This window comes from Taudactylus pleione, unplaced genomic scaffold (assembly GCF_031769625.1).
Source record: "Taudactylus pleione unplaced genomic scaffold, aTauple2 ptg000236l, whole genome shotgun sequence".
NCBI lineage: Eukaryota > Metazoa > Chordata > Amphibia > Anura > Myobatrachidae > Taudactylus > Taudactylus pleione.
Window position 1 is genome coordinate 550,397 of NW_028284638.1, and position 13,913 is coordinate 564,309.

The window sequence follows — 13,913 nt, forward strand, 5'->3', positions numbered from 1 at the left end:
CCGCTGTATTCCTGCACCTACTGGACCATTTTCAGATGACTTTAACATGCAAACACTTAAATCAGTCTGAAAATAGAAAATATAATAGATTATTAAGTTCATTATCTTCAAAAACTGAGGCAAAGCCCTATATTATCTGGGTGAATAAAACCTTTTGGATGCTTATCTTACTGTACATTACTGTCTGTTATGTCTTCTGTAAGGTGACTAAGATTACTACATTCTTAACAGCCAAGAATTTCATTAGATTAGGCACATTGAAACTCATCTCATTACTGAAACCATTGTGTTTCTGTACCTCTGTTGCCACCATCCAGTACACTGTAAATTTACTGTTATCTTTGGGGACAGGGCGGGGGCTTAGGCTAACTCTTCCAAGTATTTTTAGCCATTCTATAACTTAACACAATGTGCTGCTATTATGTTTTTTATCCATATAACTATGGAAAAATTAAATATGACATGTGTTAGTATAACCCCAGCCTCCTATCTTATTAATTTGCTGACACAATTATATATATTTGAATCGGTGAGTGTTGCCTAACTAGTGGGTAAAGGATACTTGCATAGATTTTATAAAAGAACATTGTAAGGTGAAGTCTTATGGAAACAATTAGGGACTGATAATATTTCAGGAGCCGGCAGGAGGCTAATTGTTTTCTATGCGACTTCACCTTGCAGTGTTCTTTTATAATATCTTCGTGAGTACCCTTTACTTGTACATTTAATGTGGACTTGTTCTGCTGTGGTCTGCACCTGCCAATTGTAGGGAATAACATACTTTTATAAACCCATATGTTAAATAATGTGGTATTGATATGTAACACCATTATAAAGAAAAGGAAATGTGTCCACCAGCTCTCATAAAACTGATTTTGTGGAGCAAGATGATTTTTTTGCCTCCACAAAGGAAACGTATTTACTGCAGTCTGAATTAACTTTACAATAAAGAAATTCAATATCAAAAGTGAATTAAAGCTACATCTGTTGGCACTTTTTTGTGTGCAGTCCTAGCACCCTGCTTGTATCGCAGAGAAGCTAATTTAAAACATTGATTGGGAACTTGAAGTCGCTTGATGTAATAAGGCAAAAAGCACTGGGTTAGATTTGCAAACTTATTATTTCATTTAATGTATGATATCTGTAAGCCGGCAGACCAAGCTAATTAGAGCTAGATGAGATATTATATCAAAGTTTCTGACATTTTAATAGCTAGCCTCTTATTGCTTTCTTAGGGATACAGGTAATGAAAGAATGATTTTAAAGATTTGGAAAAGCTGGTAAGAAATAAGCTAGCATTATATGAGACACAGAGGTAAAGCTATCACTACTGCGCAAGGCTTGGGCATATGTACAGTGGTTAGGGGACATTCTTTTATATAGTTCATAGTATGGAAGAGTACTGCATTCATGTATTACAACTTAGGGGTTTATTGATGTAACACCTGACACTTGCTCGTGTTCTTGCCCGATATTTAAAAGGGCAGCGCTATTACTAGCAAGATATGGTTAGTAATAGTGGTGCTCTCTTAAATATCGGGCATGAACACAAACAAAAGTGTAGGATTTTATAACCCGACACTTAGTAAATAAACCTCCTAGTCTTTTGACAAAAATACTTAAATACAATAAACAACCAATATATGGGGCCAAATGTAATAGGTAGTCTGTTTTGGTAAATTGCGAGTTTCACAACTCTCCAATGTAATAGGGTGTCTGTTCACTAAAACTCGCATTTTTCAGAGTTACTAAAACTCTCCATTCTCAAACTCGCATCCAGATGTTTTCACATTGAAAACAATCAACTCGCCCAATGTAATAGGGTGTCTGTTTCAGACTCGAAAAAAAAAAGATTACCAAAAGTCCCCAAATAATAGACCTGCTTCAGGCTAGCGAGTACATCCTGAGCAGGTCAGATTAACACAGAAACATGCACATATCCATGAAATATGTACATGTTTCTGTGTTTACTTATGTTAAATGTTTTTAAATAAAGAAAAATGATGTGCACCCCCTCCCCAAAAGCATAACCAGCCCCGGGCTTTATAAAGCCTGTTCTGGTTCTATAAATACAGGGGCCAAAATGCGTACGGAGCCCCTGTATATTAAGAACCAGCACAGGGCTTTGTTGAGCTGGTCCTGGTTCTGGAAAATCAGGGGACAAAACGAGTAGGGGTCCCCTGAAAATTCCAGAACCAGCACCGAACTCTGTCTAGCGGGGGGATAATGCAACAGCCAGGGAACACCTTTCACTGGTTTCCCCGGCCAAAGCATTACCCCTGACCGCTAGTCAGTCCAGGCCGGGGATCCCTGGGGAGTTGGGTACCCCCCCAATAAAGGGGTACCCCTCTCCAGGGCACCCCAGGCCTAGACTGATAGCCCGGGGCTATCCCCGGCACCCTAGGGCGGTGGGTGCCGGGTTGATAGTGTAAAGTGTAAAGTGTAAAATTTAATTTTCCATATTGTCTTTATTTGTAGAACCACAAGTACCAACAAGCCTCCCCTGCATGCTGGTATTTGGAGAACCACAAATACCAGCATGCGGGGCATTACGGGCCCGCTGGCACTTGTAGTTCCACAACTAAAGAAATACGTAAATAAACAAACTTACACCGTGAAAGTATAATTTTAATAAAACATACATGCACACTCACATTCACACTCACACTCACACATACTCACCTAGTATCCGAAGTAATCCATAGGGGTGTACCTGAAAAAAAAAATCCATACTCACCTCTCCTATGCGTCGATCACATCCTCTTCTGCAAGTAGGCAATCCAGGGGTTAAAATAAAAAAAACCAAAAAAACCGAACCATACGGACCGAGCAAAGGTATGTGTGTACACATACCTTTGCTCCGCGTAAATGGCCAGGGCACACGTGTGCCCGTCAGTGAAGGGGCCGCCAGCCAATCAGGGAGCATCTCCGTCGGAGCAGCTCCCTGATTAGCTGCATGCGGCCAGCCTGTGTGTCCCATAGACGTCTATGGTGAGAAATCCCCATAGACGTCTATTGTGGGAACCGCTACATCATAGCCGCAAGATTAATTGATGTTAATCTTGTGGTTTCATCAATGATACAATGTCGTGCACCCATTATAAAGACACCTATGGATCCAAGGGTCAAAGCCAGGGAAGGTAGTCATCCAAGAGCGTTAACCATCTGAAAGTCATGTCATGGGATGGCAGCAAAGAAGATACAAAATACAGAGTGTTGGTTCACAAAGACAAACTCAATAATCTGGCCTTGTGCTAACTGTTTACAGGAAGCTGCTTATTTAGGCCTCAAATTTATTAGCAGAGTATCAGTAAGTGTACAGGGATCCAGAGCCTATTAACTTTAGTCTACTGGACCCTTAACCTATTAGCAGAACTGTGTAAAGCTGGCCACACATCTAATAATTATCTGTCCAACCAGCCAACTACTTGATTGGTTGGAATGAAAATCTGGTAAGGTATGAAAGCAAATGTCAATCAGCAATTTGCTCCCAAACGCCAGAAAATGGACAAAATCTGTTGTTTGATCAAATTGTTTAGATCAAACATTTAACAAACTTGTCTGAACGACCATTTTCATCTGTTTTCTGGCATTTAGGAGCAAATTGCTGATCATCATTTACTCCCATACGTTACCAGATTTTCATTCCAACCAATCAACTAGTTGGCTGGTTGGACAGATAATCTTTAGATGTGTGGCCAGCTTTACAGTACTGTGTGCAGCAGTGGTGCTGGATGTAGTAGTCCCGTCCACAAGGAGGGAATACACTTGGCTATATTCTGTTGAGTGTGTTGCACACTTGTTTGGTGCTGATGGCAGTTAGTCCACATATGGTAAAGCTTAACCAGTTCTTAAGTTTATTGAACCAGGTAGAACAACAAGTAGTGTGAGACACAGGGATATGACAGGTATAACTGTAGCATATAGAAGCAGCCTAGAGCTTCAGGGTATCGCATTTCAGAGGTCAGACCTCTCAGGTCCTAGAGACTGCCTGCTCAACTTACATGTCTGCACTAAGGATAGAGGCAGCACCAGAGCGCTCCTCATCCAACATAACTGTGGTACAAAGCCTCAGGTGCTGGCAGGTTACCAGCAGCTGGTCATTAGGCCATTCCCTGAAACAGCTCTGCACAGATGAAGTTACACTTAAAAGGGTGCAGTAGCCTACCCTCCAAAATGACCCATTCCATTAAGTACAAAATACTCTGCTCTTGGACTTCCCACCTAATGTATGATTGCAGTCACCTGTGTTGAACTAGGTAATTGATGAGACAGGTGTTTCAGCACAGGTGTCTACAATCATAAATTAAGAGGGAAGTCCAGGAGCAGATCAGAGGATTTTGTACCTAATTCAATGGATCATGTTGGAGTGTCTGCAGTAGGTTATTCACTGAGCCTGTGACTGAACTGCTGCACCCATATTATTATTATCATCCATTATTTATATGGCGCTACAAGTGTTCCGCAGCACCTTACAGAGTACATAAACATAACTGAACAAGAAACTAGCGACTTACAGTACAATACAGGACAAGGCTATGCTGAGGAGAGAGAGAGAGAGAGAGAGAGAGAGAGAGAAAGAGAGAGAGAGAGAGAGAGAAAAAAAAAAGATAGAGAGAATTACTTTAAAATTTGCTGCCCTGAAATTCATCACACATGGTTGGGCATACAGCCACTCATATAGACATCAGTGTGTTGGACCGCAGTGTCCATTTTTCTGGAGCACACATCTTCCTTTTTTTCTCCTTACTGTTTTCTCATGGTGGGTGGAGAGTGATGACATCATCATTGTGCTGTGCATACCCAGGTCAGCCTCAGGGATGCCCTTCACGGAGAGGATCCTGATATCATCAATTACGTCATAATCTACCATCCATGTGGACATAGAGAGGGAATATAATCCTGTGACAAGTAAAGCGAGCCACCAAGCCCAAAGCGTGGCAAGCGAAGTGAGCCCACGAGGGGACACATTTCTTCTTTAGGTGGACTTTATGGGCATGGAACCCCACTTCTGCCCTCACCACACGTCACTTCCACGTCCTTATAATGAAGGGGAAATAAGCTCTACCTCACCCTTCTCCTTCTGAAATTACAATGTAGCAAAGTGTCAGCAGCTGCATCAGTCTCATATGAAACTGCAAAAAAACCTTGAAAACCAGGAGCTTCGGGCTGCTCAGTAGTAACTCGTTGGCCACGGAATCCATGTATGGCAGACACGGATTCAGTGTGAAGGGGGTTGACTCGGGAACTGCCCATGCCCAAGGTGTAGTGTGAAAGGGGGTCTCTTGCTGAACTGTATTCAAAATTTGGGTTGGAGCCTTGTCGCAGCCCCAGCTCATGTCTGAAAAAGGTATTAGAGATGCTCTACCTTACTAACCATTGTCTCTGAAGGATATACTGTAACAGACAGCGTAGGGAAATATAATGTCAACTTGGCATGCATATATGTTATTTTATGGAGCACAGTTATTAGAGGCTTTTATAAATGTAATGTCACAAATGGCTTCACTTGCCTTTTAAAATATAATTGGGAAGCAGAACATATGCATTAGTTATTGTATTTTATTGTTTCATTACCTTATTTCATGTTGATAACATATCTTTTTTCTTATTTTCTTTTTTGTCCCCTCACAGGACCTCCTGTAAGTATCACTTCCATTAATATTATCATATAAATATTATTTCCCGAAGAAGTTGCTATAGTGACCTGCATGGTCTTTTTAAATTGTTACTGTAAGTGGAAATGCTATAATAATGTCAATAAATGCTTAAAAATAATGTATTGCTCAAAATAAAGATACAAAATATACATTTGACAATGATGAATGAATGACACAGAAATTCTTAATTGTAAACTATTAAACTCCACCCACCCAATCCAGAATTCATACATTACATACATTCATATTGCTATACCTCTCTGTTATGATGTCACCATCTATTATGTCAACATCTGGAAAATTACGTCATGGACAAAATGTTGACATGTGACATGTCAGCTGTTAAAATGTCGACGTTAGGGATTGGGGTTAGCATTAGGGTTAACAGTAGAGTTAGCACTACAGGTAGGCATACCTGAAACTGTATTGCTGACAAAGTGACCATGATGAATGTCGACATGAACATGTCGCCGTGTTCTTTGTCGGCATTATGACCATGAAGACATTCTCATATTGACATTATGAATGTCGATATGGTCACTGTCAACAAAATATACCACCCGGCGAAGAGGGCTGTGGAGAATCACCCACAGTGGAGAAACTGGCTTGATTTAGGAAATACCAGGGACCTAAGCAATGTAGATAAGTATACATTTTACAAGTCCAGTATTTTAGGAGTATTCTTACAATCCTTTGCAATTTGTGCAGGATAATGAGGTAAGTATACTGTAAGGTGTATATTTACTAAAGTGCGGCTTTTTAGAAGTGGAAATGTTGCCTATAGCAACCAATCAGATTCTACTTATCAATTATCTAGCACCTTTTAGAAGATAACAGTTAGAATCTGATTGGTTGCTTTGTGCAACAACTCCACTTCTAAAAACACGCACTTTAGTAAATATACCCCTAAGTTCTTGAAGGAGTCCTGTTACAATGTAAAAAAGTATGCAGTGTTTAGGTACAGATTTGTCACTGGTCACTTCCCCATGCATAAAGGAACTCAGATGGCCATCTCAAATGCCCAAAAGGGTAGACCGGTGCCATGACACTGGAGTAAAGGAGGTGCCAATATGTATAGCAATGTATTAATTTAGAACAATGTTTCTCGAACTCAGGTCTCAGGACCCCTAACAGTTCACATATTCCAGGTCTTCATCAGGGGCAGATCTAGACTGTTCTTTTAGGGGGGACAATTTAATGATTAATTATAACTCCTCCTCTTTCTTGTTTTGGCACCTCCCCTTTCTTGTCCCAACACCTCCCCTTTACAGGTTTCTTTTTTGTGGCCACATTGATTATTACAATGTATATATATATATATATATATATATATATATATATCACTGTGTGAATATACAGTTTTAGTACCTGCAGCCATCTCCTTGTTCCCCCCTCCCCCAGCCATCTCCCTGCAACCCCCCATCCTGTCCTAGAGCAGAAGCCATCCTCCCCTTTGTGCAGTGGCACAAGAAGAAGCCATCTCCCTGCTTCCCACTCCACCAGCCATCTCCCTGCTTCCCACTCCACCAGCCATCTCCTTGCTTCCCACTCCCCCAGCCATTTCCCTCTCCCCTCTGTGCGGGGGCAGTATAGCAGTGATGTAGGACAGAGGCTGTAACGTCTCCCTGCACAGTGTCAGTAGCACACAGACACTGCCCCTGTGCAGGATTGACAGTCTACTCACCGGTCAGTGCAGCAGCAGCAGGGTGCGGGGAGCCGGCTGTGCTCTCTCCATCCTTCAGTCATTGACACACCCCCCGAATCATGCACAGAGCTGAGCAGGCTGTATTCAGCCTGTGCTGTGATTGGAGCATGTGTAATGTGCTGCCTGCGCACTACACAGGCTCCAATCACAGTGGTGGAGGGTGCTGTCCGTTCCACCACACACTGCTTGAGTAACTTCACAAGTTGAGCGGGCAGTGTTGAGACTGTCACAGTGTCAATCATCCTAAGGTGATCCTGGAACTGAATGGGCAGAGCAGATACTGAAGTCGCTAAGTATGCCTGCTCTTGTTCGTAATTTGGGGAGCGACACAGTACGACGAGGAGTGGTGGTAAAATTGGCTCACATACTGGAGAGAGGCAGGGTAAAGGCTGCACAGAGTGGAGAATGGCGGGGGTTAGGGCAGCACAGAGTGAAGAGGGATGGGGTAATGTCGGCCACTAAGCCAGATCATTCATGTTTAGGCTCCTCTTGGCTGTGAACCTACCATTGCAGACTCAGCGATTCAGCTCCAGCCCAACTAAGGGGCATATTCGTTTGGACTGCGAAAATTTACATGTATATCGCAACCATTCTTCTATTACTGCACGTATGCACACTCCCGATACCCACGGTATCCAATAGAAAAGAAATCTGTCTCGATTTTTGGGAGGGCAAAACCCCACAGGATTTAAAAAAAAAAAAATGAGGAACAGCCTGTACCCTAAACAAGAAAAAAATATTAGGCAACAGTAAAAAAGGTTATTACTGTCACAAAGAAAAAATATTGTAAAGTAAAAAAATTATAAAAGGAAACTTTATCATTTTATTACAAACAAATAAAACAAAAAATGCAATGAAAAGTAGACAAAAAAGGTTATTTTGGGGTACTTTTAGGACAATATAAAAAAAAAAAAAGCAATTATCTTTCATTTGAATAAATGCTTTGATGAAATTTGGGGTGCATAAATTAATTAGAAAAATTATTTTGGGGTATTTTGAGGCCATTTTTGTTTTTTTCCAATTGCTTAATTAGTCATTAAGGTGGGGTGTCTTAGGAGTTCTGAAGCAAGTCTAGACAATTTTCCTTCAAATAATGATTTTAGGAAAAATTGGACTCTGACGCTGAGAGAAAAAAGCTGCATTAATTTCTATAGAAATCACTGCACCTTATTTTCTCGCAGCCTATTGAATAGGGAAAACCTTGCAACTGCGAGAAAAACTCAGCACCGCAATTTAGCCTGCAATTGAAAATGCCCCTGAGAGCAAGAAAATCAGAGTAGCCAGACTGCCTGTGACTCTGAGGTGATGAATTTATTGTCTGTTAGAATCTACAGTTGGGTCCCTATCTTGAAGTAATTAAAGCATTAAAATACAGAACTTGATTATATATTATGATGTTTTTCTTTTAAAATTAGCATGCTGGCCACACCTATTTTAGCAAATTACAGTAGGGGGGTAAGGGATATTTGGGGTGCTATGGCTCCATGCTATACCTCTGGTATACCTCTGGTAAGAGAACAAGGGGTCTGGAGAGGTCTGGAGGAGGGGTTTGGTTCCCAAACTTTTTTGAATCACGGCACCCTAGAGAATAAGCAATGTTTTCATGGCACCGCTAAGCCATAAGTTTGTTATTGAGAAATTCAGAATAAAATGTAGTGAAGTAAATTGTGCTTACCTGTCATCCTTAGGTTCAGTTATGTGGTGGTGGACAGGTTTGCGCCACTGTTTGTCCACATATTTACATTACATTGACCATAAACTTGACTTGGTACTGGACCACCAACCTGAGGCACCCCTGCAAGTGTCCCGAGGCATGTCGCACAGTTTAGGAACCACTGCCATAGATGTAGACAGGCTGCTCTGTGGGAACTGATGGCCAATATTCAAGATAGCAGCAGATGTCACTACCAGCTGCAACACACAAAATTAGGCTCTTCTAAGTTTGATCAAGGAAATGGAGTATGGAGGTTGTCACAATCCCAAGGGTGAGCAAATAGAGTGGGGAAGGGTGAAGAGAGGCCGCAATCATAGGGCTGTCCAGGACTGAGAAGGGTGCACAGCTTGCAGCACTGGGCTACTGCACTTTGACTGGAGGTGGACTAACAGGCTGGTGCTAGATCATTGCTGAGGCCCTCCCAGGAGCTGGCAAAATCTGGAATCGTTATGATTTACCGGTGGTTCTGCCAGCGCTTTAAAAAACCATGGCTACTTAATATTACCTCCTATTTATAATCCACAAGAGTGGGTTTTAGTCAATTTTAGCTATTTTTAAGTTTTATCAAAAAGTCTGTACTAAAAAGCCTGTGTATGGTAAATTCTCAAAAAAGTGGTGTTAGGTCTACAATAGTTCATTAACTAATCAAATGGTATTGCAAGATTGTATGAATTACTTGTTTTAACTGAACAAATCCCACTACCTTATAAACACATGACATTTACCAAATAAATACCCTAGCTACACTATATGAGCCTATTCAATTACCCCGCGTGCGAGTTTCCGCAGTCGGACTGAACCTTGCAGCTCATGGAGCAGCGAGGTAAAGTCAACGGGAAAAAAAACACCAAATCGGGCTCGTGCATGAGTCCCGATTCTTCAACGGTGTGGGAAAAAGGCTATTTAATTGAATAGCCTTTCCTTGCACTACGGGGATTTTGGCCACCAATTAGTTGCAGGGTAAACTCGCGGCCAATTGATTACCCCCCTTAGTTTCTCCTGTTATTTGGAACATGGGACACAGTTAAAAGGTTTAGAACAATTCAGGAATATATACTGTTTTGAGCATGGGTGTAACTACTACCATACTGTAGGTGCAAGGGGTGCAGCTGTTATGGTTCCCAGAGCTGAGGAGGGTCCACCATTTTCCATGTCAAAGTTACATGTGTTACATACATTTATCACCATTGGGTGGTACATAGTGGACCCTTAAAAAATTTAGCTATGGAGCCTTCAAATACCTAGTTATGCCGCTGGTTTTGAGGTTACATTAGACTTGCATGCAGGGGCGTATCTATAATGGGTGCAGGGTGTGCGGTACACACGGGCCTCCATGTTATCTAAAACTTACCTCTCCGAGATCCCGTGTTGGGTCTCTCAGCGCTGCTCAAAATGCTGGAAAATGGCCACCAAAGGCATTTTTCCGTCATATTGGGCATGCGCTGTGAGGAAATTGCCTGGAAAATGGTGGCCGCGCCATTTCCCCGGTGATCTGTGCATGCGCAAGTCTACTGATTCTGCAGTGGCCGGCCAGCCGCGTCAGTCAGCTGCCGGGCACCGGGGTGAGATGGGGGGGCCCGTGACAGAGGATGCACATGGAACCTCTCCTCTCTAAAGACGCCCCTACTTGCATGCTCTGCTAGATTAAAGATACAGTTATGAGATTTAACCAGTTTAACAGCCCATATACCTCAGTAAATCCTGATCTTCTTATAACTATAGGTATGTTTTTTTTTTTTTATTATTATTATTATTATTATTATTATTATTATTATTATTATTATTATTATTATTATTATTATTATTATGTAAAACAGGCATTCCAAGATCATATATTTAGATCATTATACACATAGAATATATACAATATTCATTACAAGATAATTTTTTTGCTTAATACAATGCCAGTTTTAATGTACTGTATGCGTCAGAATATCACAGATAAATCATCATAGCAATAGCTTCTCTGGTTTCCAAAACGGTCTCATCTACAGTTATTAATCGATGATGACAAATTGTAATAGAGTTTAGAAAAGTGACATGGAATACACAAAAGGTTTTAGATTAATACATACTAATAATACTTGTATATCTTTGCCTCTCTCTTTCTCTCTCTATATATATATACATATATATATATATATATATATATATGTATATATATCTCACCATCCTCATTATAACTATGTAGAAGTTACATAACACAAAGACACATAATAATAAATAGAATACATTTGGCATGGGATGTAGTCATAATGTTGAATTTGAACATGTCGGCATGTGTAGCTTTCTACATTTTACAATGTCGACATCTGAAATGTTGACATATGTCATTCTGCACTGACCGGAGGGGGAGGGTTAGGCTACAGGAAGGGAAGGTTAGGGTTAGGCGCTAGGCAGAAGATTACAGTTAGGCTGTGGTAGGGAAGGTTAAGGTTAAGCATTAGGAGGAGAGTTAGGGGCTAGGATTAGCAATACTCACAACCGGAAACCGCATGGTCTGCACACGATCTATTGAAAGTCGTCATGATGTCACCATCGGTCCTGGAAGATATAGCTGGAGCCGCTGGACCTTACCAGGGGCGTATCTATAATGGCTGCAGGGTGTGCAGGGCACACGGGCCCCCGGGTCCAGGGTGGCCCTGTACCGCACACCCTGCACCCATATTATTTAAAACTCACATGTCCGTGGTCCCGCGTCAAGTGTCAGCGCTGCACAGAACACCGGAAAATGGCCACCGCGGCCATTTTTTCCGGCATTCTGCTCATGCGCAGTAGACTCTGGGCACACTCTAGTGCCCAGAGTCTACTGCTTCTGCGGTGGCCGGCCAGCCGCGTCAGTCGGCTGCCGGCCACCGGGAAATGCACGCGGGCCCCCTCCTCTCTTAAAATGCCTCTGTACCTTACCGCTAGACCACCAACGGTGTTGATATTCCAATCATGTCAACATTTCAGTGTAAACATGATGAATGTTGGTGTGGTGAAAATTCGACATGTCAAATATATCAACATTATGACCATGTTGACATGAGAATGTTGACAGAATATACTACACCCGTTTGGCCAGGCGACTTTTATCCAGTGATTTCTGCAGTGTAGGCCAAAAAATAAATATAGTCAATGGGTGCAGGGTGAGTGGTATGGGCCACCCTTGGCTCAGGATCCTGTGTGCACCACATCCCCTGCACTCATTATAGATATGCCACTGCCCTCCACTGTAGTTCATGTTCCCATCTTTCTTCCCTAGTAATTTAAATCCTCCTCCCATGTAAATCAGAGCCCAGTTAAGATCCCATATGGCTCTAGGCAAAGCACAGGTTTGGTCCCCCTTCCCACCTCCACAGGGCCGATGTAAGGGGTCTGGGCACCCTTGCCAACATTTCATCCACCGCCCCTGCTCCCTCCAATTCATATTATGCCACATATTAGTGACGCTAATTTATAATATGCCACACAGCTGAGCCTTATTACCCTGCCCCTAATGCATAATATGTTATGTTCTACAATTCATTATATGCCACACAGCTTTATCCCCAATTCATAATCATGCTACACATCAATGTCTCCAATACATAATATGTCACACATTTATGCCCAAATACATGATATGCCACACATTTGTGCCACATTACATAATGTGCCACACATTGTGCCCCCAATACAAAAGCCACACAGCTGTGCTAGAAAGTGATTGTATGCCACATAGCTATGAAATACCTTTGTTCGGTATGCCGGGCATCGGGATTTCGGCGTGGAGATAATGATAGACATCGGGATTTAGATGCCTATAATTAGTCCCATGGCAGGATTTCACAGTCAGGAAGCCGGCGGTCAGCATTTCGACCTCCGGCTTCCTGACCGCATACCTGCCCCAAACATGGCACACATGTGCCCCAAATTCTTAATATGCCATATAGCTGTGCCCCCAATACAGTATGCCAACCATTCATGCCTCAATATATTTATGCCACACATCTGTGCTCCAATATATGTCAGTACCCATTACCCTCCACATACATACACTCATCCTACGAGCACTTATTATACCCATACACACATACACTAGCCCTGTCAGCACTGATTATACCCATACACACATACACTAACCCTGTCAGCACTGATTATACCCATGCACACATAAACTAACCCTGCCAGCATTCATTATACACATACACACATACACTACACCTCCACACACACAAAACCAACCTGTCTGAGACTGAAAGAGACATCCTTTTTTTTTTTTGTGGACTCAGCGGCGCCCTCCAGTGCTCGGCGCCCCTAGTCAGCCGCCTAAAGCTGCCTAATGGTAGCACTGGCCCTGCACCTCCAATATTAGAGTTATATGGGCCCCCTCAGTACACATTGGGCCCTAGGTACACTCCCCTGCCTGCTCTACATTATTTCTTCCTGTACATTTATGTCACTCCATATTCAACCCATACTTGCCAACACTCCCGATTCCCGCGGGAGGCTCCCGTTTTATTGACCAGTCTCCCGCTGCCCCGCAAAGTTTATTAAATCCCCCGGATTCCCACTGCCCTGTTTTAATTCCGGACTGCGCATGCGCTAGTCCGGACGTGACCGGGGTGGGGCCTGATGTCATGATGCAAATTAGCCTGTCCCTGCACCGCAGGGTTGTGGGTAGTGTCAGCTGCCTCTCCCAGCAGAGCCTGCGAGTCATTAGTGCAGGCAGAGCCGAGTGACTGTGCAGTGTGCTTCTCATTCTCTACTGCATCAGCGGCTGGTACTTCTCCCCAGTGGTGTCACAAGGGGGGTGCGGGCCGCACCCGGGTGTCACCCGCCGAGGGGTGACACCAAAGTGCAGACTCCC

At 42.6% G+C, this 13,913-nt stretch overlaps 1 protein-coding gene across 1 annotated transcript in view; it reads left to right on the plus strand.

The window, feature by feature from the left end:
- COL25A1 (collagen type XXV alpha 1 chain) overlaps nucleotides 1–13,913 on the plus strand; it is a 519,499-nt gene that overhangs the window by 334,133 nt on the left and 171,453 nt on the right. The window contains exon 4 of the mRNA XM_088479454.1: nucleotides 5,635–5,642. Coding sequence (XP_088335580.1) covers nucleotides 5,635–5,642 — 8 coding nt within the window. The remainder of the gene's footprint in view (nucleotides 1–5,634; nucleotides 5,643–13,913) is intronic.